The sequence below is a fragment of the Pteronotus mesoamericanus genome, unplaced genomic scaffold (assembly GCF_021234165.1).
Source record: "Pteronotus mesoamericanus isolate MK-2021 breed Mesoamerican mustached bat unplaced genomic scaffold, CSHL_Meso_final contig_164, whole genome shotgun sequence".
Taxonomy (NCBI): Eukaryota; Metazoa; Chordata; class Mammalia; order Chiroptera; family Mormoopidae; genus Pteronotus; species Pteronotus mesoamericanus.
The window spans coordinates 20,790,713-20,814,069 of record NW_026555065.1 but is presented as its reverse complement, the minus strand read 5'-3'; the positions used below and the strand labels follow the sequence as shown (position 1 = coordinate 20,814,069).

Here is a 23,357-nt window from a genome sequence, read left to right as displayed (position 1 = left end):
GGAAGTAACTGAAGCGGGGAGAAGGGAAGAGCCAAGCTAGAGGCATTGTTCCCTCTCTGACCACATGCACCATCACAACACAGTGGCCTGGGTTGCCCTGCCCTCATGAATACCTAAGGTTCTTCCCCTTCCAACGTAACAGGCATGCTGAGACAAAGAAATATGGTGCAAATGAAGGAACACATCAAAGCTCCAAAAATAGAACTACACAATGAACAGATAGACAACCTGTCAGATGCACAGTTCAAAATACTGGTCATCGGGATGCTCACATAAATGGTTGAAGATGGTCACAAAATGGAGGAAAAAGTGAAGGCTATGCAAAGTGAAATAAAAAAATATATACAGGGAGCTAACAGTAAAGGGAAGGAAACTGGAACTCAAATCAATGATTGGGAGCAGAAGGAAGAGGTAAACATTCAACCAGAACAGAATGAAGAAACAAGAATTCAAAAAAATTAGGAGAGGCTTAGGAACCTCTGGGACAACTTTAAACATTCCAACATCCAAATCCTAGGAGTGCCAGAAGGAGAAGAGGAGCAAGAAATTGAAAAGAAAATTGAAAACAAATTGAATTTGAAGAAATAATGAAGGAGAACTTCCCCAATCTGGTGAAGGAAATAGACTTCCAGGAGATCCAGGAGGTTAAGAGAGTCCCAAAGAAGTTGGACCCAAGGAAGCACACACCAAGGCTCATCATAATTACATTACCCAAGATTAAAGATAAGGAGAGAATCTTAAAAGCAGCAAGAGGAGACAGTTACCTGCAAAGGAGTTCCTGTGAGAGTACCAGCTGATTTCTCAAAGGAAACCTTGCAGGCAAGAAGAAGCTGGCAAGAAGTATTCCAAGTTATGAAAGACAAGGATCTCCATCCAAGATTACTGTATCCGGCAAAGTTATTTAGAATGGAAGGGCAGATAAAGTGCTTCCCAGATAAAGTGAAGTTAAAGGAGTTGGTGATCACCAAGCCTTATATGAAATGTTAAAGGGACTTTTCTAAGAAAAAGAAGAAGATCAAAACTATGAACAGTAAAATGACAAGAAACAACTATCAACAACTGAACCTAAAACAAAAACAAAAATAAACTAAGCAAACAACCAGAACAGGAACAGAATCACAGAAACTGAGATCAAAGGGGAGGGGACGGGTAGAATAGGGGAAAAGGTACAAGGAATAAGAAGCATAATTGGTAGGCACAAAATGGAGAGGAGGAGGTTAAGAATAGTATGGGAAATAGAAAAGCCAAAGAACTTTTATGTACAACCGATGGACATGAACTGAAGGGTGAGGGGGAATGCTGGGGGAAGGAGCTATGCAGGGTGGAGGGAAATAAAGGGGAGAAAAAAATGGGAAAAAAATAAAACAATTTTAAAAGTAGTTTGATATTTGGGATTCTATTCAAAATAACAGTGGGGTAAGTGGGTGAAAATATAAATGAAAAAAATAGCTATAAATAAATAATTGCTGGGGGCTAGAAAATGAGTACATGGGAATTTATGATACTATTCTGTCTACCTTTGTATAAGTTTGAAAATCTTCACAATAAAATTTTTTGAAAGAAAAAAATTGTGTATTCTTCCATGTTTAAAATTAAGTCACATTCAAAATACTCTTTATTTGATGCAATACAACCTATCAAGATATTTTTTTCCACTGCTCAAAACAGTTTTCGAACTCATTGATTTTGATGCCTTTTAGTGCTTTTGTCATTTTTTCTTTCATGTCTTCCACATTGGCAAAATGTTTTCCTTTGAGAACTTTTTTCATTCGGGGAAACAAAAAGAAGTCGTTCAGGGCGAGATTGGGTGAATAGGGAGGGTGGGGCACAGGGGTCATGCCAATTTTTTGGTCCAGAACTGCTGAACACTCCTTGCGGTGTGGGCAGATGCATTGTAAGTGTCTTCAAAAAAAATTAACTGAAGCTGAACACAGCCTCTTACAACAATGCCAGCTGGTACACTGATACAGATGGGTTTCTAGAATACTTACCTGGCAGGAGAAGCCTGTACAAGGGGCCTGCCCTCCAGATGATAATTTTGGGGTTTTTTTGGGTCCCCCATCATATATACAATGGTATATTATTCTGCCTTAACAAAGATGAAATATTGCCATTTGTGACAACATGGGTGGGTCTTGAGAGTATTAGGCTAAATAAAATGGAAAAAGAAAAGAACCATATGATTTCACTCACTGGGATATAAAGTAAAAAGCAGCAAATGAACAAACAAAATAAATATACAAACAAACTCATAGACACAAACAACAGAATCATGGTTACCAGAGGGAAGGGAGGTGGGGGTAGGATGAAGAGGGTAAAGGGAATCACATACATGGTGACAAAAGGATGCTAGATTTTGGTGGTGAGCACACAATAGAGTGTATAGATGTATTATAAAGTTGTACACCTAAAGTTTATAAATATTATTAACCAGAGCTATACAAATAAATTTAAAATAATACAGAGGGAAACAGAAAATAAGTCTGATAACATATATAATAGGATCCTAATTTTGTTTAAGGTATACCAGGTGTGTCCAGAAAGTATCCAGCCATGTGCTATTGAAAAATAGAGACGTTTATAGGAGAAGATACAAATACATGAAACATTGTACATAAGAAAATGTTGCCTCAGTCCCCTTCAAAGTAGGCACCTTGGGACCTCACACAGTTCTCCCAACCACCATCTTATTCTCCTGAATCTCATCAACAGCCTGAAATCTCTCCTTTTCAAAGATGATTTTAGTTTCGGGAAAAGCCAGAAGTCGCAGGACCCAAATCTGGGCTGTAGAGGTCTGAGTCACCTGGGTGATTTGATGTTTTGCCAAAAAAACTGTGTACAAGGCGTGATGCATGAGCGGATGCATTGTTGTGATGAAGCTGCCAATCGCCAGTTGCCCGTAGCTGTGGCCTTCTCAATCATCTGAATAGTTTCCTTGGAGGAATGTTCAAGCTTAATGCAAAATTTAATGCAGATCCATTGCTCTACTCACTCAGTCATTTTGAATGCCACAGTCACACAGTACACATGCTCACTCAATGGCATCTACCACCCCCACTGACTGGTACAGTGAAATCATCATTGTTTACACATGCACATTCCTGTCCACTCTCCTTGGCTGCCAGGTTACATCGATGTTGCACCTACTCTTCTCGTTATATTAACAATGGTTGGACTTTTTCTGGATAGACCTCGTATAGTGTATTGTACAAAAAAACAAAACAAAAAAAAAACAAAACCCCAAAACATCGAAGAGATAGTCTCAAAATGGTAACTGGTTTTCTTTAAGTGGTTTAAATGACAGTTATTTTTAAATTTTTTTGTGCTTTCTAATTTTTCCAAACTTTGTGTAGGAATATGTATAATGTCAAACTTAAAAGAGCTCCATACTACTACTCTGTTTCTACTATGCCAGATTTAAGTTCCTCTGGGTGCTTTATAAAGTCTCGTTTAATCTAGCTTTTTCCTATCTAAACCATAGTTTTGCCTCCCAATAGTCACCTTGCTCTTGAACAAGAGACATTATCATATAAATTAAGGACATGTATGATAACTTCTTGGTGCTCTCTCTCATCTTCTGATTTGTATAGTGCCGGAGCCAGCTATGATCAACCAGTGATCAAAAATTAGTAGATCATGACCGACTTCTCTTTCCAAATATATCTACTGGATACTTAGTGTCCTCAGAGTCTGTTAGCAAATCAAAATTGTATTGTTAAACCTGACATAGTACTGCTCTCTTAACATGTTAGCTGATTGTTGTTATTTAGCTGTCTTATTTGCAGAAGTGGGTTTAGGGCATTATAGCTGACAGTAAGAACAAGGTAATGGGAACACAGTAAGATACAGAAAACCTCAACTTTCTATACATTTGAGTAGATTGTTTTCTTACAAGTGAATTTTACGTTTCTTGGGTCCTTAACTTTAGAGATCTATGTAATAATAAACAAAATTGAGTGATTAAAATAAACTTGAGGATTATAAAAATTACCCAAGTGTACTAGTTAGGATTGACTAGGTTCTGGTGTATTAATTTACAACCCCTAAATTGCAGTGACTTAAAACAATGAAGGTTTATTTACTGCTGATATGATAGTCTGATGCAGGTTGGATGACTGTCTTTGCAGTTCTTTTTCAAGCAGTGTCCCGTTTCATTATGTGAAGCCACCATCTTCATATGTAGCCTCTTAAGTTGTGGCAGAAAGTGAAGACAGATTATAGGTGATTTGAACAGATCTTATCACCATACTTGGAAATGTCACATTCAGTTTTACCTACATTCTCATGGTCATAACCCAGTTTTATGGCCCTTAACTATAAGGAAGGCTGATCTTCCACTGTGCCTAGGAAAAATTTAATGAAATAGGATTACATAGCATTATCTCTGCCACCAAAGTTTTAGAATTATAAAATGTGCCACTAACCATATCTTAGAGATAGGTTTTTCTGTTTTTTCTCTCTTTATCTTTCTTCTCTGTAGTTTCCTTCTTTGCTCTCTTTCTTTCTATTGTGTTAAGCTGCCCAAGGGTGGAATTAGTGGTAGTGAGTGAAAAGTTACCTCTTTCCCTGCTGCCTTCATTTCTTAAGGGAGAAGAAAGTCCCAACTCTTAAGTATGTACATTTTTGTTAGTAAAGTCCTGGGTGCAACTTAAATTTTCCCTCTTTGAATATAAAATCTCAACTTGCTGTATCACTCATATTTAGTTTTTATTTAAATCTGAGCCATTTAGAGTAGCATATTTTTATTGGTTCACCTAATCCTTAAATGTCTATATAGATTAGGTGAACCAATCGATATATATTTATGCAATATATATAAAAAGGTCTCACTGTATCTGAAGAGATTTTTTACTTACTCATTCATCAAATCTTAGCTGAGCTCTTCTTATATGCCAGGCACTATTGTAAGTGTTGGGAATATAGTGATGGACAAGATAGAGTTCTTACTGTCTTATATTCTGGTCAAATTTATTGATCACCAAAATTTGTGATGGATGGTATAATATATCAATTAGTAATCACAAATTAATTATATAAGGATTATAAAATTAGGATAAGCATTTTAGGATTAGTGCAATGTAAGTAGATTTATGGTGGTTGGTTTTTAGAAATCATAAAATCAATGGGAATAATAAGGATCTATTTTTTTCTTTTAGTTTTGAAGAAGCCCCCAGTTTCTGTTTCTCAATATGGAAATCATCAAGCAATCTCCCATCATGCAACTGGACAACCCCTCTCCCCAAATATCGTTCCAGGTATGAAGTCTTATTCTTAAATTTTTATTTGAAAACCAATTTCCTGGTCATGTATTGTTATGAAGTGAATAAAATATGTCATTTAACAGCATAGTGAAGTAGAATTTTTCTAGTTAACGTTATATTTATTTTCAAATGTCTGGTAAAAGCCAGGAAGAAGTAATCATTTAAAAATGTACATTGTATCATAGCCAGGTCCTCCCTCTCTTTCTTCCTGTCTCTAAAATCAATCAGTAAAAAAAATTTTAAAGAATGCATGTTGTCTAATACATTACTAAAAGCAGAAGAATTATTTTTTCTGTCATTCTGGAGTACATTCCTTTGATCTCTGTCAGTCTGTGTGTATTTATCTTTTTCAAAATGCATTCAAATTTGTCTCACAGAGGACTTCTATAAATTGCTGGATCCACCTATCTTAAACTCCCTTTTCTATACTTATGAATGTTTTCTGAATACCTATTTGATTTTACATAAATGTTCCCCTAAAATAAGAATGGATATAATTACAATTAATTAAAATAAGGATCTAAATCATGGCTTTGATGAGGAAAAGTGGGGAGGTGGGAGAAAGAAAGGTTATATCAAGGAGGTTCTAATAAGAAAAAAATTATCTGTGGTCAGGTAGCTCAGTTGATTTGATTAGAGCATTGTCCTGATAGGCCATGGTTGCAGATTCAATTGCCTGTCAGGACGCATAAAAGAATCCACCAATGAATGCATAAATAAGTAGAAGAACAAATTGATGTTTCTCTCTCTCTCTCTCTCTTTCTCTCCCCCAATCCCTTTCTCTCTCTCTCCCACCAACCCTTTTCTCTTTCTCTCCCCCTCTATCCCCTGCCTTCCTTTCTCTCTAAAATCAATACATGAAATTTTTAAAAAATCAAGAATTAATAGTTGTAACTATATAGATGAAAGTGACTTAGAGTTTGGAAACTGAAAGCCTTACTGGATTTTGGAGATTTCTGACAGCATTATGTAATTTGGAGAGAGGAAAGAGTCATCCAGCCTGTATCATTGCCATTTTAACTTTTTAGTTTCTATTACCTATCCCTTTGGTAAATAGGTTTATAATCAGTACTGTAGATGCTCATGGGGACTGATTAATAAACTTTACATAGCTAGAATCACATTGGTTGTAAAATTTCATTAAAGAAATTATAATAAATATTAAAAAAAAAAAAGCTGCCTGACTACCCAGTGTCAGATAACAGTGTATCTTAGCTTTTCTAAAGCAGATCTTGTGAAATTCTTCTGCAAAATGTGACCTAAACTTGATGTTTTTCTGTCATAGATTCTCATATAAATCACAATGGAAACCCTGGAACTTCAAAACAGAACCCTCCCAGTCTTCTTCAGCGTTTAATTCCAGGCCCAAACTTGGAAAGTGAGCCCAGAATTCAAACAGTTATACTAAAGCAAGCTACCAAGGATAGAGTTGGTGATTTCCATAAGTTGAAACAAAGTAAGAATCAGTTGATGAATATTATGCTGAAAAAATTTCTTTAAGTATAATATTTGTTTACAAGGCCCAATTAAGATCTTTATTATTATAATCTCTAATGAATGTATATTAAAGCTATTGCATACTAACAGAAAGTATAATGGTGGTAAAATTTAAAAGAAAAGCAAGTTTTAAGTGGATAGAGATTTTAAAGAAGATTTTTTTAAAGCTTCTCATGTTTGCCAGTGTTAAATAATAAATTACAGGTGAGTTCATTTTTAAAAAATGATATTAGTTCTTATGATTAAAATTTTTTTGAGAAGTGAGAAAAATATGTTTTACTAGGCTAAGTGAATGATTATAAGGAGGAGAAGATAAATAGTTTTGAAAAATGGGTTCTGGGAGAAATACAGACCTGGCGAGAGTGCCATCCTAGACGTCTCAGTAGTGCCATAAATAGTGCTGCTTCCTTTTTCATTCCCTTTGATTGCAGTTTACTTCATTTAGGTCTTCGGAGAGAAGTGAAAGAAATTGAACATATCCATAGCACTATGTAAGAAAGTATGAGTGCTTAATTGTTTCAGATGTACTGAGTTTGATAAATGGACAATACGTGTTAATTATAACTCTGGTAGATTCTCAGGAACTTAAAAGAAAAAATTCTGGTAGTAGAGAGCATTTGGTGCGGGACAATTCTCTTAAACCATATGAGACAGCTCCCTTAAACTATACGTTTTTATTGCTTCTCCTTTTCCTGGCTTCTTCCCTTCAACTTCTGAACATACAGAATGCCTAAAAGTTCCAGTTTGCCGTTGTTTGCTTTTCTGATGGGTTCTGTGATCAGAGAAGTGTTTAGGCAGCTATTTGTACACAGGTTGCTTATATGATGAGAACTGCACAGTGTTATATTTAAAAAATCTATCCAAGATATTTTTATTGGTTTTATGACAGTCATTCAGATCTACATGAACATATAGTTTGGATTCATTTAATTGACTTTTCTTCCTTGTCATTTAAAAGGATATCTATGTATTTTGACTGAAGTATTATATGAAAAACATTTATAAGAATGTGGCTAACATTTTAAATACAGTGAAAAAACAATACTTCCTCAAAATCTTGTTGGAATAGTGGCATGAAAACTTTTATCTGCATAAAAAGAGGTTTATAGTAAGGGTATAACTAAATAAAATATCTTAATTTGATCACTTAAGATTTTCTTCTAATCTTATACATTTTATATTTGCCTTACATATTTGTTTATTTGTTTTTTTACCAACCTTTGGGCAAAGAATGTGATTGGAAAGTAATTGCCAGGAAGTTATCACTCTCTACAACCTATTTTTAAAAGAGCCTATTGAGTTTTAAACACTCCAGATTCTTTTCAATTTATATATAGAGTTGAAATCAATGTGAGCACTATTTTGTGATTTACTTCTACATTAATTCGTACATTTTAACCTATCAAATAGTTACATAGTTGTCATTTTAAATGTATCTGTGTATATATGTGTATACTTACACACATACATATATCCTATTAGGCAGTAATAATATTCATTTAATTCTATTCTTTTATTATTTAAATTATTTCATATTCTCTCATATTAGTTGTAATAACTGAATGTCTTTTCTCAAAGTACTTAATGCTTCTTCCACTTTGGGTGTTCTTTTAAAAGTGTATTCCAAACTGAAAATTACTAGGTCAAAGTACTTGACTAGCTTTCTAGGTCCTGTTACGTTTTGTCAGATTATTCTCTAGAACAGTTTCACAGTGTCAGTGGAGATGTTTGAATTTATAGCACTATGGCTTGACCACATTGCTTTTTAATTCCTTTATAAGGAATTAGAATATGTTCCTTAAAAGCACTTAAGAATATGTTCCTTAAAAAAGCACTTAGAATATGTTCCTTAAAGATGTTTTAATAGGCATTTACTTTCTAGAGACCTGTTCATTTTTGTAAGAAATTTTACTGTCATTATTTCTTGGTATATAAACTGTGCATCAGTTTTGACAACTAAGCCTGGTAACTTTGGAAATTGATCCTATGTCTTTGTATCAAATCTTTATAAATAATTCAGATATTCAGACACTGACCTTTTATAAATTATTACCTTTATCAATTTTCTGCTTCAGTTGCCATTCTTGATTTGAACTTTATTTTATCATGCAAAAGTTTTTTATTAAAATAGTTTTTAAATTTTGATAAAATACAGATAAAATTCAGCCAAGTGTTCAATTCAGTGGCACTTAGTTCATTCCTGTTGTTGTACAGTTATCACAACTATCTAATTCCAGAACTTTTTCATCACCCTCAGAGAAAACTCCACCTATTAAATGGTCACTCCCCATTCTCTCCTACCAGTGTAGTCCCTGGCAATGACTAAACTGCTTTCCAACTCTGTGGATTTACCTATTCTGGATATTTCATGTATAGAGAACCACACACTAAGTAGCATTTTTGTCTGGCTTCTTTCACTTAGCATACCATATTTAAGTTTCGGCCATGTTGTTTCTTTTTATGGCTGGATAATAGTCAATTGTATGAATACACTTTGTTTATCCATTCACCTGTTGACCAAAGCAGCTGCACCATTTTACAGTCCCACCAGCAGTGCATGCGTGTTTCAATTTTCCACATTCTTGTCAATACTTAATATTTCTCTTTTTAAAAAACTATTGCTGTCCTAGTAGGTGGTATCTCATTGTGATTTTCATTTGCATTTTCCTAATGACTAATGACATTGAGCATTTTTTATGTATTAGTTTGCCATTTGTGAAAAATGTGTCTTCAGCTCTCATGCCCATTTTTAAATTGAGTTGTTTGTCTTTGTTCAATTTGAAGTATTCTTTATGCATTCTGGATATAAAACCCTCATTAGATACATGATTTGAAAATATTTTTGCCCATTTTGTGGGTTATGTTTTCACTCAGATAGTGTTCTTAGATACAGAAAGTCCAGTTTATCTTTATTTTTCTTTTGTTATTCATACTTTTGCTCTCATATCTAAGAAAACTTTGCTAAATCAAAGGTTATGAAGATCTCCTGCTATATTTTCTTCTAAGAGCTTTATAGTTTCAGCTTTTATGTGTAGGTTTTTTACCTATTTTATTTAAATTTTTTAATTATTTTAAATTAACTTTTGTATATGATGTAAGGATGAAGCTTTATTCTTCTGTATGTGGGTATTTGTCCCAGCACTATTTTTTTAAATTTAATCTTTATTGTATTCTTTTTCCATTACCAGTTAGTCTCCTTATACTCCCCTCCCCGCAGCAATCACCAATGTCCATGAGTTCTTTTCCAGCGCTATTTGTTGAAGAGACTCTTCTTTTCCCCCATTCAAGAGTCTTGGCATCCTTGTTAAAAATCAGTTGACCACAGATATTTGGGTTAATTCTGGACTCTCAATTCTGTTCTATTCTGACCAGATGATAGTGCCACACTGTTTAGATTACTGTAACTTTGTAGTAATTTTTGAAATTGGGAAGTGTGAGTCCTTCTTTATAACATTTTGACTGCTTCGGATCTCTTACAATTCCATGTGAATTTAGGATCGCTTATTTATTTCTACTAAGAATGCAGCTGGGATTTTAATAGGAATGGTATTGAATCTATAAATTGCTTTGGGGTGTATTCTCATCTAAACAATATTAAGTATTCCAGTCCATGGAAATGGATGTCTTTCCATTTATGTAGAGTATCTTCAGTTTCTTTTAGCAATGTTTCTATAGTTTTCAGTATATGTCTTGTACTTTCTTGGTTAAATTTATTCCTAAGCATTTTATTCATTTTGATGTTATTGTAAATTTAATTTTCTTAATTTCCTTTTTAGATTTTCTTTGCTTTTGGTTTTAAATTCTTTTAATGTACTTTTCTAAGAATATGCTAATATTTAATTTCATTTTAAAGATTTAGAATATCGTATTTTATTTTCATATTTTAGAAATAATAGACATGCATCAGTGTGTAATATATTTTATATATTTGTCATGTATATTAGCATATATATAACGTGTGTATATATATGAAGTTAGTATTTTTAATATGCAAATTTTCTATATCTGTTTTACATCAATTTCATCATTTTTCTTTTTAACTTTTGACACTCTTTACCCATTTCTTCCACCCTTTGCCTCCAGAAACTACCAATGTGTTCTCTGTATCTATAAGTTGGGTTTGTTGTTTTCTAGAGTCCACATGTAAGATCATATGGTATTTATATTTCTCAACCCCTAGTCCCTCGCCACTCCCTATAGGTCAGGGGGAGGGGACTGAAGGTTCCAACATCTAATTACTTGGTCAACTATCGTGGCATTTTCATTAATAACATAACAAAGGACACCTCACTTAGGATATTCCAAAGGTTTTGGAGCTCTCTGTGAGAAAAGAGGATGAAGGCCAAATAATATTTTTTATTACAAATCACAATATCACATATAGGTTTGTAAACTACTATTTTTAATAAGTAGAGCCTACCTTAAAAAAACTAATTTTTCTCTGTTCTTCAGAAGAATTCCACTATTTATCAAGTTCTATAACTAGTCCTTAGAAACTTTAATGTGTATTGAGTTAAATCTGTAAATTAAATTGGGCAAAATTATATTACTATCTTTTGTCCTTATGTCTAAAACTCCATTTATTCATGCTTCATTGTAGTCTTACACTTTTCTTTGAATAAATACCTGATTTCCCAAGTTAAATTATTGTCAAAAGATTTAATTTTTTTTATCACTTAGAAAGGGAACATTTTTTTTCATTGTACTTTCAAGTTGTATATCACTATTATATAGGTTATAATACTATAATTTATCTTTTGGTATTTCTCATTTCTTGAAACTTTAAATGGCTTGTTCATATGTCCAATAAATTCTTTTTATAAATATTTAAAAAGATATACTATCATGGTAACTGTGATAGTGATTATATTTAAATGTTTCTTTTCCAGAGGGTTAAACTGTATTTAGTCATAAAAGAAAGAGATTTTTTTAAGTGTAGTTTCGTCTTATAGTTTTTTTCTTTTTTTTAGCCTTATTTTTTTCTTTGGTTTTATTTCTTCTCAAAGTCCTATCTGCCTAAAACAATTCATTATAGTAATAGAATTTTTTGAAATAAACTTTTAAAGTACCAGGAACCTGTAGAGATAATTGAATGTTCAGATACTGAATGTATAGGTCATTGGACCAGTAGCACCCTATCACCTGTAGTTACTAAAATGATTTCTGGCGCCATCCTCCATGTTACATTTACAGTTATTTACATTTATATTAAAGTTTGACACTCTACTCTGATATGATTCCTTCATTTTACAGACAAGAAGAATTATATCGAGAGAGTTTAATTTGCCTGAGGTAAATAGTGGGACAACCAGGACCATTATCTAGGTCCCTTATCTTCAGAGTCCCTGCTTTTTCTCTGTATCACAGCACCTCCTCTATGCTTTTGAAGTTTAGGGGAAATAACTTAATATTTTTATTTTCTTATTCTATTTCCAGCAAATTCCTAATCATATTTAAAAGTTGTGCTCTGCTGTCACCTATTTGATAAACCCCTTCTTTTCCATACCAGCTCCACCAAGTCATTCATTCTCTTCTCATACTACTTCAATCCATTGAATGCACTTTCATTACCACTATCGGGGAGGAAAAACTTTTCCTTGACCTTCTTAGGGTGCTTGGCTGGGTCTGAACATTAAACTGACAAAGACAGATTAATGGGAAAAAACATAAAAATTTATTTAATATAAATTTTAGATGGCAGGGGACCTCTTATAAGGCAGTGAAGAAAGACCCAAAGAAATAGTTAAACCTGAGTATTTTTATGCAAGATCTGATAAAGAGTGGAAAGTTGTGGAAAGATATGATAGGACAAAGAGGGTGAGGTAAGTGTCGTAAACTAAGGGAAACTTAGCAATATTTATTTTTTCAAATTCTCAGTGTTCCTCTGTTTTGCATATAAGGATGTTCTTTTCCTTCAGGTATAGGAAAAGCACCTTTCACATGAGGGTTTTATGAGCTGCTTCAGGGCAAGATCAGAAAGTCCTTCCTGAACATTCCATTTATCAAATTCCTTCATCTTGAAATAGAGTAGTTTCTCCTTGTCCATGGTGTATACGTTCCAAGACCCCAGAGGTTACTTGAAACCAGGATATAAAACGTTTTTTCCTATGCATACATACCTATGATAAAGTTTAATTTATAAATTAGGCACAGTAAGAGATTAACAACAATAACTAATAACAGTTATAGCAATATGCTGTAATAAAAGGTATGTGAATGTGGTCTCTTCTTCTCAAAATATCTTATTGTATTATGCTCACCTTTTCACTTCAAGGAAACACTTTATAGCTTCTCTTTGGCATATTGCCAGCATCACGACTCTTGAACTTTGGGCCATTTTTAAGTAAAACAAGAATTCCTTCAACACAAGTGCTGCGATAAAATAACAGTTGATCAGATAACTGAAATGATTACTCATGACTAATGGATGGGTAGCATATACAGTGTGGGTGCAGTGGACAAAAAATAATTCATGACCCCAGTGGGACAGAACAGGGCAGTATGACATTTCATCACTCAGAATGGCATGCAGTTTAAAACTTACACATTATTTATTTTTGGAATTTTCCATTTCATATTTCTGGATCAAGGTTGACTGTAGGTAACTGAAACACTAAAAGCAAAACTATGGGTAAAGGGGGACTACTGTATTTAATATGCCAAGGTGCCATATTTTGGGGTATTATGTCCTGAATCGCACCATTCTCCTGTCTGAAACTTCCCCAAGAAATTTCATAGTCCAGAAACTGAGTTGATAGTTTGTCTCAGAGCCCATTGAGCCAGTCCCTCAGTCCTAGGCATTTCTGTGGAAGCAAAAGTAAATTATTGGAACAACTACAGGGTTGGGCAAAAGTAACCTTACAGTTGTTTGTATGGAAAATAATACAATAATAAATAATAATACAGAATAAGCTTTGTTTCACAAACTCACAAGTATAAACCTACTTTTACGCCACCCTGTAAAATTTTAGTCCAGAAGGCCTGCAGTTGGGAAGATTTTCTCAATGTTGGACTCAAAGCATCTTCAAATGGGATGAAGACAGGCACTGACAGTATGACAGATTTTCCCAGTTTACACTTTGAATATATCTGGTGATGTCATCAGGTGATCTGGTGAACTTTCTAACTGGCCCACACAACAGGAGGCACAAAGGTTGTCCATTCATGATCTATTGGGGGTGATTTCTCTGAAGTTTATATCAAATTGTCCAGTTTCAGCTTGCAGGGATTTGGGTAAAGGGAAGTTTTAATTTTCAGTGATTCAAAGACAAAAGGGGGGAGAAAAATTGGAAACTTTAATTTGGAGGATTGTAGCCAGATATTGGAGGGACCTACAAGGATTCAGGATTCAGGATTCAGTCCAGTTCACATGTGGGTAACAAAGTCTTAAAGACAGTAAATAGGGCTAGAATGTAATACTCACAAAGGTGTGCTATAATTCTCTACAAAAGCAATCTTTTTTCCTCTGTAGTCATTCCCATTTCTATCAGATATAATCTAAGTAAGACTAATTTCTTTGCAAAGTGTAGTCTCACAAACTTGGCCTGATTATTTATATGTAAGTGCAGCAAGAATAACAATTGACTATATAGGTCTTTTGAGTATCCTTTGCTGGAACTTTTCATAAGAAATCTCTGATTGGATTTTTAAAAGCCTCTGGAGGCTAGGAAACCAAGCCAAGGGCGTACCATCAGGCTTTGCCTGCAATAACTTAGGTGAATTCTCTTTTCTCAAGGTTCCTTAGATAGTCTGAGGTTCCTGAATCTCAGGAAGTGACCTTTACTCATCTGTAAAGCTGGGAACTCTGTTCACCAGGTATAGGCTGGTTTTTGCAAAGGGAGCTTTATAAGCATTGGCTCCTTAAAGTCAACCTTAGTTCTGTAAAGCTGTGTCAGTTTTGGAATTTTGTGTAATTGTAGTCATACAATCAAAATGATTACTTGGTCATAAATCTTATTAATAAATAATTATGAGAATTTCCCTGCTTTTGATGTCTTCTAAAATTCTTAGTTCTGACACTTTTACAGTTTTTCTCATTTTAGAATTGTAGTTTATCAGTTGTCATTTTTTTCAAAAGCCCAACTACTAATTTTGCCACTTTTAAATTTCTAATCTGTCTTATATTTTATTCTTAGCTACTTGTAACTTGTCATTTTATTTCCTTTTTAAATTTCTAGGTAGATATGTAATTCTTTGCATTTCTCTTTATTACTAATTTATTTACCTAAACTTATTGAATGTCTGTTAGGCAAAATATGCATTTATAACCACATTTTTTTCTCTGTTGTTTTGTGGTATACCTTAGTTTTAATACATTATACTCCATTTCTACTGTCTTTTAAGAACATTTTGCCATTTTATTCCGATTTTATTCTTCATGAAGAAGCATATCAAGGGCTTTTTTCTCTATGGTTTTAATTGTTCACTTTATTTATCCTTCTGTATTCAAAATAAGTAAAAGAGAACCTTTGGAGTAGCAGATGAGGGGTAGGCCTACTTCTTTATTAGGGCAATAGAGGCTTATAGAAATGGCCAGGCTTTAGCTGAATTTGAAGAATGGGATCTTGTGTTAGGCTACATGTATGTGTTTTGTTTCCAAAACAAATAGCAAATAATCTTTTGCAGAAATTGAAAATCCACATGTGAGGTTTGTTGGTCCACATAGTGATTTTTAAAAATATGAAATAGTTGCCCATATGTAAAAATCAAAAGAGTTCACATAAAATTCCTAATATCTGGATTTTCTTAAACTAGAATGTTTGATATAAGCACTGGAGCTAATTATGACTGTACCCTTTGAATGAGACTTGCCCTGTTGTCCCATGTCTTATAACCCCACTCTGACATAATACATCCATTTATCTTACTTGTCTGATGCTTGTAGACATTTGAATTTGTGGCTCCTTTCTACAGCATGAGACTATACAAGAAAAACCTTGTTCTTGATCCAGGGCAGGGGCTTAGCTATTTGGAATCCATGGCAGTACAGAACAGTGCATGAGTCTATATTGTGCCTGAGAGGGAAGTATTAACTAAAATTTAGTACTAAACAGCATCAGACTGAGAAGTGATATTGAAAAATGGTAATGAGGAAATTGTAGTTTTTCTTTCATTATTTATTTATTTATTTATTTATTTATTTTAGAGTGGGGAACGGAGAGAGAGAAATATCCATGTGTGGTTGCCTCTCACGCACCCCTTACTGGGGACCTGGCCCGCAACCCAGGCATGTGCCCTAACTGAGAATCAAACCAGCACCCTTTGGTTTGCAGGCTGGCACTCAATCCACTGAGCCACACCAGCCAGGGCAGGAAATTGTGATCTTAGGACAAAAGGTACTATACTAAAAATGCCAAAGGTCAAACACTGTTATCATAATGAGGCTTTATTGATGGATGGAAAATATAAAGTGAAATAGTGGAGTCTGAGTATGTGAAGAGATCTCTTTTTCTGTCCTACTTGACTACTTTTGCATTATGGGGACAGGACAGATATGATCTTAGTCTATATTTTCATCTGATTTCATTTCATCTAGAGACCAGACATATGGAGAGATCAACAAGTGCAAATGATAGTAGAAGTATAAATAGGTGATGAATATAAAAGCACTTGATTCTATAGGTACAAATGTTATACTTTTGGAACAAGTTGATTTAAAAATTTTTTAAAAATTTTATGTATTGATTTTAGAGGGAGGGGAAAGGGGAGAAACATTGATTTGTTGTTCTACTTATTTATGCATTCTTTGGTTGATTCTTGTATGTGCCCTGACTAGGGATTGAACTTGCAACCGTGGCTCATGGGGACAATGTACAAAGTAACTGAGTGACCTGGTCAGGGCTGAAAATTTTATTGAAAGCACTGATTATGACATATGGGAGCAAAAAACTCAGACTTTTTACAGTGATCATCACAAATTTTTTGGCAGTTTTAAATTCAGTATTTTTGTTTTATAGATTAATATGTCATGTTGATATATTTATAAAGATATGTACTTTTTGTAAATTTAACTTTGTATTGCCACATCATGCATAAATGGCTAGGTAATTTATTAGCATGTTTTGCTGTATTTGGAAGACACATATGGTTTGGTTTAATTTAAAATGTAGAATGTAGGCCCTGGCTGGGTGCCTCAGTTGTTTGGATTGTCATCCCAGACACTAAAAAGTTGTGCGTTTGATCCCCAGTCAGGGCCCATACCTAGGTGGTGGGTTCCATCCCCTGTTGGGGTGTGTACGAGAGTCGCCTGATCATTGTTTCTCTCTCATACCAATACTTCCCCCTCTCTCTCCTTTCCTCTCTCTCTAAAATTAATAAAAACATATCCTTGGGTGAGAATTTAAAAAAATAAAATAAAATATAGAATGTAGGATACCTGATGACACAAAATATGGTTTGAGGGACACTTAAAGTATCCTGGAGGCATATTTTGAAGAAATAGTCAGACACCATCCAAAGTAGTTGAAATTGAGAATCCATGGACTCCCCACCTGTTTTCAGGTAAGAGGGACATAGCTTATGTATCTAGTTGCTTTGAATAGAGAAAATGGTTCATTTCAAATGTCAGCCTAATACTGAAAGTCACAAGGACAGTTACTCCAAATTGTAGGTGATTATTATTGATTGAGCTAATCTCATATGGACTTTTTTTGTGTAACATGCTTCAGGGTGAGTAGCAGCAGAGATTTATATATTTAATTGTGGTTAATGAATCTCCTGAACAACATTGGATAGACAAGCTAATGATCAAAGAGTACACGACTTTCTTTATAAAAAAATGTTTTTAAAATATTTTTATTTATTTTTAAAGAGAGGGGAAGGGAGGAAGAAAGAGAAGGAGAGAAACATTGATAAGCTTCCTCTTGCATGCACCATGACGGGGGGCTGGACCTTCAACTCAAGCATGTGCCCTGACCAGGAATTGAACGAGTGATGACCTTTTGCTTTGCAGGACAACCACCAACCAACTGAACCACACTGGTCAGGGTTTTTTAAAAATAATTTATTGATTGATTTTAGAGAGAGATTGGAGGGGGGGAGACAGAGAGAGGAGGAAGAGAAAGCATCAATTTGTTCCACTTAATGATGCCTTTATTGGTTGTTTCTTGCATATTTCCTGATTGGGGATCCAACCCTCAACATTGGTGTATCAAGACGATGCTCTAACTAACTGAGCTACCTGTCCAGAGTCTAATGTTTTTTTTATGTGTGGATCTTTTAAATGTATTTTCAGCTTCTGGTTCAAATGGCTTAGTGAGTTCAACTTTTATATATCTACTCTGCTCACACATATAGTGATAGACAAAATGTGACAGAGAGAGAACTGAAAGGATATTGATAACCTCAAAAACATGTTAAACATTTCTGTGGTCAAGAAATGGCACAAAAATACAGAATAATGAAAGGAATTGAATGATTGGACCTATTAGGCTCCAGGTCTGGAAATTCAGATTTCCAGGAATTTGGCTCTTTTCTAAGAGACAAATAAATAAGCAAAAATTGGAACGACTTATAATACTAACAGGCTTATTACTTAAAACCAGGACCTAATCATTGCCCCTTCTCCCATAGCAGAACATGCAGAAAATAAAGCTATTGCTGACTGCCATCCAGGACTACAGTGTTTAGCAACATGAACGTTTATGGAGGTAGGAACTCAAAACCGCAGCCTTGTGACCTTGCACTAAACTACACCACCATTGATTCTATACTGAACTTATGCCATCCCTGGTAGTATCATGGAATAGAAACTCTGAGATGTGATTGTAGAAACTCACCCTAAACTGGGTCACCGGGTGAAAGCATCTTTAAAATGACTATAAGATAAACCCTAACTAGGTAGTTCATTTGGTTAGAGTGTCATCTGATATGCCAAGGTTGTGTGTTTGATCTCTGGTCAGGGCACAAACAAGAAGCAACCAATGAATGCAGAAAAACTGTAACAAATTGATGTTTCTCTTTCTCTTTTTCCCCCTTCTCCCTTTTCTCTAAAGTCAATAAGTAAGAAAATAAAGTAGAATAACTACATAATATGGGGGAAAAAGAGAAAAAACATAATACCCCTACACACTGAAAATTAGTCATCAAGCCAAAACTCTAAAACTATAGAGAAATATTAATGCTAACAGATAACCAACATATCAATAGTTGAAGCATGAAATTATTTTATATAACGCTCTAAACTAGATATGTTTAAGGGTACTCGAAGAGACAGATGAAGACATAACCTTTTCAAAAAAAAGAAGAAATTAAGAAACAAAAGCAGGTAGATATAAAAATCATTTATACATTTTTGAAATGAAAAATACAATCATTGACATAAAAAAGCAGTGGCTGAGATGGTAGACCATGAACATAGTTGACTAACGTGATTTGGAAGCTTGTATTGAGATATTCATCAGAATGTAGCACAGAGTGACAGAGAAACAGATGAGAGATTTAGAAACATACATATATATCATATATATGACAGGTGTTAAAAGGAACAGAAGATGTAGGTATGTCTCATAGGAGTTTTGGGTAGAGAATGGAGGGAATAATTCTTGAGAAGAATTTTGGAGTATTTGAAGAGCTCAGAATATTCTGCAAATGAAGAAAGATATTATTTCTCAGGTAAAATGTGCCTGCTGAGTGTCAAGTAGGATAAATTAAGAAAATCTTTGCTTTTAGGCATTGTAGGAAAACATCAGAGTATCCAAAAATTAAGGAAAAAATGTAAATGATGTCATAAAATATAGATTATTTCCAAGGAATGACAATTATATTCAAAGCAGACTTTTTATCAGCAAATTGAATGTCAAAAGATAAATGATTAATATCTTCATGTAATAATTGGAAAATAATGAACCAAAATAGAATCTTATGCCAGATAATGAAGACAAGGGCAAAATGAAGACATATTCAGTTACACAAGACTGAGTTTACCTCTCATAGACCCTCAATGAAAGATGAGTAAAGGTTATTCTTTAGTAAAAAGAAAATTGAAGACGGATAGTAACAGCCACAAAATAATGGGAACTCAAGTTGATCAAAGCTGTTGGTAAATTTAATTAGTTAAAAAACTATTTTTGTGTTAAGACAGCGAAAACAAGAGCAAATAATAATAAAAGATAGGATGTTCAAAGGTAAAATGAGAAGGTCCATGTCTTGTGTAGAAAGAGGACAGAAATACTGCATACTTTGAAATTTTGTTAGAAAAATTTATGAAGTAGGTATATCTCAAATTTAAAGATAATCACTAAAATAATTGCAATAAAGTCTACTGCTTTCATACAACAGTGGACAGAGGAAGACAAGAAGGTAATATTGAAAGGAAAGAAGAAGAAAAAACAAAGAAGGGAGTCTAAACAGTAAAATCAAAGAAATAAGATGTCATACTATAAAAAAAGATAAATATAAATAAAGTTAATCTCTTTAAAAACAGACAAGAAAAGGACACAAAAACTTAGCTATCGTATATAGTGTTTACAACTTAATCTTAAATACATACACATTAGAAAATGTGAAAATAAAAGGACTAAAGAAGATATTTCTCACTTCTGGATATATACCCAAAAGAAATGAAAACAGGGACTTTAATAGATATTTGTACACTCATATTCATAACATTATTATTCACAGTAGCCAAAGGTGGAAGCAACCCAAGTGTTTATCAATGAATGAATGTATAAACAAAATGTGGTGGTGGGGGGATGGGGTGGGGGTGTGTGTGTGTGTGTGTGTGTGTGTGTGTGTGTGTGTGTGTAGTGGGATACTATTCAGCCTTTTTTTACATTTTTTAAAGATTTTACTTATTTTTAGACAGAGGGGAAGGGAGGGAGAAAGTGGGAGGAAAACATGAATGTGTGGTTACTCTCGTGCACCCTTTACCAGGGACCTGGCCCACAACCTAGGCATGTGACCTGACTGGGAATCAAACCCCTGACCCTTCCGTTTGCAGGCTGGCGCTCAGTCCACTGAGCTACACCAGCCAGGGCTATTCATCCTTAAAAAGTAAGGAAAGTGCTCACTTTGGCAGCACTTATACTAAAATGGGAATGAGCCCTGACTGGTGTGCCTGAGTGAACTGGGTGTCATCTCAAAAAGTTGGAATGATACAGAGAAGATTAGCATGGCCCCTGAACAAGGATGACATGCAAATTCATGAAGCATTACATATTTTTGAGCAAAAGGGGAAAAGTACTCATGGACATGGACAATAGTGTGGTGATTGCTGGTGGGTTGGGGGTGTAAGGGGACTAAATGGTAATCGAAAAAAAAATACAGTAAAGATTAAATAAAAATAAATAAAAGGAAGGGAATTAGGACATGTGCTACAACATAGATGAACCTTGAAGTTACTGTGCCAAGTGAAATAAACCAGTCATAAAAGGGCAAAGACTGTTAGGATTCCACTTACATGAGGTACCTAGAGTAGTCAAATTCATTGAGACTAAAAGTAAGCGGTGTTTGCCAGGGGCTGTGTGGGGAAGGGAGGGTTATTTAATAAATACAGAGTTTCAATTTGGGAAGATGAAAAAAGTTCTGGACATGGATGGTGGTAATGGTTGCACAGTTACGCTAATGTATTTAATGCCACTGACCTATACACTTAAAAATGGTTAAGATGGACATTTTATTCAATGTATAGTTTACCGTAATTTTTAAAAGATGTTCCTTGGTGAAAATTAATCAAAATAAAGCTGATGTAAAGTATTAACAAATGACAAAATAGGTTTTTTTTAAAAAAAAGAAAAAAAATGAAAGGATACTCCCTAATAAGAGGAACTATCTACTATAAAGAGGAAATAAAAGGAAATAATCATCAAAAACAGCCAGTAAATAGACAAAAAACTGACACAATTTCAAGAAGTAATTGACAACTACATAATTAACGTGAAAAATTTTAATATACTTCTATTAAAATTTATAAAAACCCAAGACTATAGAAACTTAGAAGCAAAAAATTATTAATTTTATTCAAGTATATAAATGTATACAAATCATTAATAAAGACAAAAACATTTTTCAGGTACACATGGAACAATTACATAAATTGGCTTGATACTAGGTCACAGAGAACCTTAATAAATTTCAAACAGTTTATATCATGAACAGAGTTTTAAAATTTCTATATTATAAACTTTAAAAATTCAATCCTCAATAACATTGAGAGGCACTAATAATGGGCATTTCAAAATTTACAGACTGAACAATAATATAAATACCACACATATCAAAATATGAGGGATACCTGTGAAGTAGACTTTATAGCTAAATTTATGACCTCAAAAGCATTAAGAAAAAAAATATAGAAATCAAATGAGTTGACTTCAACTCAAAAATAGTAGTAGTAATAATAGTAGTGGTGGTAGTTGTACTACTGCAGCTAATGATGGCAATACTAATAATAGCTAACATTGGAGTAGTTAATATATACCAATTGCTGTTCTAAAGTGTTTGTATATATAAACTCATAATAAACCCATGTGTAAGTAGTATCATTATTCCCATTTCATTGATTGGAAACACAAAAAAAAATTTCAAAATGCTTCCAGGATTACTTAGCTAGTAAATAGCTGGGTCAAGATTAGGCCTCAGATAATCTGGCTTCAGAGAAAGAGAAAAAGAATCACCTAAAGAATGTAGAGGGGAGAAAAAATTAAAGACAAGGACATCAATAAATGAAATGGAAGATAAAGAATAATTAGATAAGAGGGGGAAAAAAACCCAGATAAACTATCCTCTGGGAATAGTAATGAAGAAAAATAAAGAAGACAAATAGTATTCAGAACAACAAAGAAAGTATAACTTAAATCACAAGAAAATATTTTATAAAACATTGACAATAAATTTGAAAACTTAGGTCAAATGTGTAGTTTTCTATAAAGTTATTAATTATCAAAACTGGCTCAAGAAAATTTGAAAATGTGAGTAAACTGATAACCATAAAGTGGTATAGATAATTAAAAGTCTCACCATACCCTGAAAGGCACACTGCTAGAAGTAATGAGAGAAGTTAGCTAGATTACTACATGAAATTGATAACGAAATTGACAAAACCAAAAGTTGATTATTTGAAGATTAGTGAAAATAAGACCTCTAGCACAGATCAAGACGGAGATGGCACAAATTACCAATATCAAGAATGAAAAAAGAGCCCTGGCTGGTGTGGCTCGGTGGATTGAGTGCCGGCCTGTGAACCAAAGGGTCGCTGGTCCAATTCCCGGTCAGGGCACATGCCTGGGTTGTGGGCCAGGTCGCCAGCTGGGGATTTGTGAGAGGCATCCACACATTGATGTTTCTCTCCCTCTCTTTCTCCCTCCCTTTCCCCCTCTCTAAAAGTAAATAAATATAATATTTTTAAAAAAGAATGAAAAAAGAAAGCATCAATGTAGGTCATACAAATAACAATATTAGAGGATATTAAATGAGGTATTATGAATTAGTGCCAAAACATTTGAAAATTAAGAAGAAATGGACAATATCCTAGGGAAACACCTTCATACAAGAAGATATGGAAAATCTGAATAGTTCCATGTCTATTTAAGATATTGAGTCTGTAATTTAATACCATCCCTTAATGAAATTTTCATGTACAAATGATTTTGCTGCTGAATT

The 23,357-nt window shown here is 34.0% G+C and overlaps 1 protein-coding gene and 1 non-coding gene across 3 annotated transcripts in view; both read left to right on the top strand.

Annotated features, from left to right (window-relative positions):
• Positions 1-23,357, top strand: part of GOLM2 (golgi membrane protein 2) — a 104,212-nt gene that overhangs the window by 61,623 nt on the left and 19,232 nt on the right. For both annotated transcript variants that reach the window (XM_054565478.1, XM_054565477.1), the window contains exons 7-8: positions 5,157-5,255; positions 6,547-6,717. In XM_054565478.1, the coding sequence (XP_054421453.1) occupies positions 5,157-5,255; positions 6,547-6,717 (270 nt within the window). The remainder of the gene's footprint in view (positions 1-5,156; positions 5,256-6,546; positions 6,718-23,357) is intronic.
• On the top strand, positions 20,817-20,920 carry LOC129064501 (U6 spliceosomal RNA). The gene has a single exon (XR_008528480.1). It is a non-coding gene; the product is annotated as a U6 spliceosomal RNA (small nuclear RNA).